The 3,606-nt window shown below is 35.4% G+C and overlaps 1 protein-coding gene and 1 non-coding gene across 2 annotated transcripts; one reads left to right on the top strand and one right to left on the bottom strand.

Annotated features, from left to right (window-relative positions):
• On the top strand, positions 9-850 carry LOC104751453 (gibberellin-regulated protein 1). Its single transcript, XM_010473400.2, has 3 exons — positions 9-159; positions 255-294; positions 393-850. The coding sequence occupies exons 1-3, from the start codon at positions 85-87 to the stop codon at positions 572-574; spliced, it is 297 nt and encodes a 98-aa protein (XP_010471702.1). The 5' UTR covers positions 9-84; the 3' UTR covers positions 575-850.
• Positions 1,562-1,633, bottom strand: TRNAT-CGU. Its single transcript has one exon. It is a non-coding gene; the product is annotated as a tRNA-Thr (tRNA).

Below are 3,606 nucleotides of genomic sequence, written 5' to 3'. Positions count from 1 at the left end.
TTCGACACAACAACTTAAACACACACAAATTTAGTCTCAATCTTGAGCTAAGGTTCTCACATCATATTCTCTCCTTGGAGAATTATGGCTATCTCTAAAGCCCTTATTGCTTCTCTTCTCATATCTCTTCTTGTTCTTCAACTCGTTCAGGCCGATTTGGTACGTCTTTTTCCATCACAAAATACTCTCAATATAATATATTTATTTATTTAGAAACATATTTCTCACATGTTATTACGACAATATTCTTGCAGGAAAACTCACAGACAAAAGATGGTTACGCAAAGAAGATCGGTAATTATATTACTACGCATATTGTCCATATAATTACATAACGTTTGATGTAATTAATTAGTAAACTTAAATAAGCTGTGGTTGTCATTTATGTATAGATTGTGGGAGTGCGTGTCAAGCACGGTGCAGGCTTTCAAGGAGGCCGAGGCTGTGTCATAGAGCGTGCGGGACTTGCTGCTCCAGATGCCAGTGTGTACCACCTGGCACGTACGGAAACTACGACAAGTGCGAGTGTTACGCTAGCCTCACCACCCACGGTGGACGCCGCAAGTGCCCATAAGAAACAGGACAAAAAGCTCTTAATTGTTTGTGGATAACGCGAGGATGTCGTTTTGTTAGTATTTTGTTGGCGCATATATATGTGGATCGAATAATAAACGAGAACCGTACGTTGTCGTCGTCGTGAGTGAGTACTACTGTATTGTTGATTGGTCTATTTTGTGCAAGTTTTTCAGGTTTTGAATTTTGTTTTTATTTATTTGTATATCGATTCGTGCAATAATCTCATTGTATAATTTCATATTATGTAATAAAATTATGTTACTTTTGAGTGATAGTTATGCCTTTTTCTTCTTATGGTAAGCGGTTTCGAAAGATATAGAGATCGATGCAAGATGACAACTATATATAATTGGACTGATTGCGTATTGAGTAAACTGAATAATTGTATTTCAGTTATTAATTCATTCGTGGAGACCGAGACGATCATGGGCGGAGCTAGGGTAGAAGCATATGGGTCAATTGACCCTGGTGAAATTTTAAATTTAGTTGAATTTTTAGGAAAAAAATCAAATTGACCATGATAAAATAGTAAAATTGACCCTTATAAAAAATTAATAACACAATATGACCTCTTAAATTATATTTTGACCCTGATGAATTGAATTCCTAACTCCGCCACTGGAGACTATAGGTCATTTATAATCATTTCGGAGCAAATTTGGTTTAAGATTTTGTTAACATCGATAATTATTCGACAGCCATACACCCTATTCCAAAATTTGGGCCACATATACACTCATGACATAGGTTCGTCTAAAAGAAATGAAAACTACAAAGATTTTTTTTGGTAATGAGAAAACTACAAAGATGACTAGGGTGTAGTAGTAGTATTTAATAGGGATGAATAATAAAGTTTTCCATATATCTAGCAAGAGAAGTTAACTGATTTGGTGAAAATCCATTGTGGAAAAATGTCGTTTTGTTAATAACGTTGTGATACAAGACTCTGGTGTTTTTTTAAAATAAATAAAAAAAAAAGAAACAGAGCCCCCGGCGAGGATCGAACTCGCGGCCTTTCGCTTACGAAGCGAACGCAATACCACTATGCTACGGAGGCCTTCGATTACTGGACGAAACCTAATATTATTTAAACTATTATAATTAATAAACCCATGAGAAATGACAAAGGAGTGGGAACTTGGAGCCTGGTGATTGCATTGCATTTGCAGACAACATACACGTTTGGTTCGTCGATGTTAGTGAAATTCCCCTTCTCACGTGTTTACGTTTCTGTTCGTCTTACTTTGTAGCAAAATGAGTAAATACTAGTATGTGAATGAACAACTATGAAGCTTAAAAAAAAAAACTATGAAGCTTGACGACAATTAACTCTGGCAGCATGTTGCGGGTGTGAATTCCAAACGTACCGGATATCACCTACGTCGACATGAATGAACGTGGAAGTCGTCTGGATCAGGTACCTTAGAAAATAATCCCAACCTACCCATAAATTTATCGTCAGAAAAGAGTACCAAACCGAAGCCTTCGTTTTAAAAAAAAAATGGTTCTAAAGTTCATAACTTTTATATCTTTCTTGAACCATTGTTTGTTATATGGGCCTTAGTTATCACATGAGTGGATCTTATTGTTGGAACCAAATTTTGATTTGGGATATTATTAACTTATCAACTCGTATTTTTTATGGGCCTTGATCCAAAATCGTACTCTGCTAACTAATATATTAAACAAAATACACAAAAGTCCTAGGGAGTGAATTGATGCTAATTAAATCGAAAAAGGTTAGACAAAAAAAAAAAGAGAGAGAAAAAGAGTCTTTGGTAGACTCACACACAGTAGATGATGAGGAAACAGTTGGCAGAAATCACCTGACTTGTCGATTTCAGTGTGTGACGACGTGGTGAAATTATTTAATCTTATCATAGCCGTCGATTTGAACATCACCATTCACCACCACTAGTACTCTTTATATTTCAAAAGTCTAAACTCTTTACTCTTTAGTTAGGGAGGAGCCTTTTGTAAGAGCCATGCCGTTTTCTTATTGGACGAGACAAGACAAAACATTAAAAGTAAAAAAAGAAGAGATTAAAAGAACGCCGTGACATTCTCTCGTATTTAAGGAAGACAGCCAGACGTCTGAGTTAAATGGACCCGGCGGACGACCCAATTCTCCAAGTTTGATCATAATTATTATTTTTTTTTTTCTTAATGTTACTTTTTGGCCACTTTATAATAATGGTTAGCGGAATAAGTAGTAGATGATGCGTTCAGAAAACAAAGTTGAATTTTGTGATGTCCAACAAACCCCATTTAACTGGTTAAAGCCGTTTTAGTCATCCATTAATTTGGCCATCTTATCAAATATCTCTCTATCTATAAACACTTTTTTACTAAATGAAACGTTACAAAAATTGAAATTGATTAGAGTAGTTTACTTATACTTACTTTTTTAAACGATGTTGGTATCTTTTTCCATGGAATTTAATTCGCTGGCACAGAAACGAAAGAGAAAATATCCATAAAAATCGTACGAATTCAAAATCAAGTATCCATCATAAGAAACCCATGCATGAAATAATTATTAGTACAATTTTTTTGGAATTCAGCTCTGGGTGCTGACGTGTTTGACACACTGATCTTGTTCTAATGGATTACGTGGCACAACAATGAAAATAAACGAATTGGACGGCTCTCGTCTCCTTTTAACTAAACACCGTTGGATCTCTCACCACTGAGGGTAGATAGATAAAAACGAAACAGAGTGAATGAATAAGCGTTTTTTTTTATTTTTTGTCACATTTGTGTGTTGTGTGAGTTGTGACTAAAAGCGAAGCGAAGGAGCGAAGGAGCGAAGCGACAGCTTCGGATTATCCGTCTTTGCTACATACAGAGGCCAGAGCTAAACTATACACAAAAGAGATTAGAGAACAAGGTTTTTGGATTGATCTCTGTTTATAAATCTCTGTGTGTGTTTTCGATGATTTCGTACTGTGTACGTTTTTTTTTGTTTTTTTTTCTTCTTCTTCTTCTGTCAGTTACATATCAATGTTTTGATTTGATTGAAGAACAGTG

This window comes from Camelina sativa, chromosome 16 (genome assembly GCF_000633955.1).
Source record: "Camelina sativa cultivar DH55 chromosome 16, Cs, whole genome shotgun sequence".
NCBI lineage: Eukaryota > Viridiplantae > Streptophyta > Magnoliopsida > Brassicales > Brassicaceae > Camelina > Camelina sativa.
This window is presented reverse-complemented; position numbering and strand designations above follow the sequence as displayed.

Coding starts and splice junctions, on each gene's coding strand:
- LOC104751453 (XM_010473400.2), top strand. CDS start 85: ATGGCTATCTCTAAAGCCCTTATTGCTTCTCTTCTCATATCTCTTCTT. Junction 160..254: donor AACTCGTTCAGGCCGATTTG/GTACGTCTTTTT, acceptor ATATTCTTGCAG/GAAAACTCACAGACAAAAGA. Junction 295..392: donor TGGTTACGCAAAGAAGATCG/GTAATTATATTA, acceptor ATTTATGTATAG/ATTGTGGGAGTGCGTGTCAA.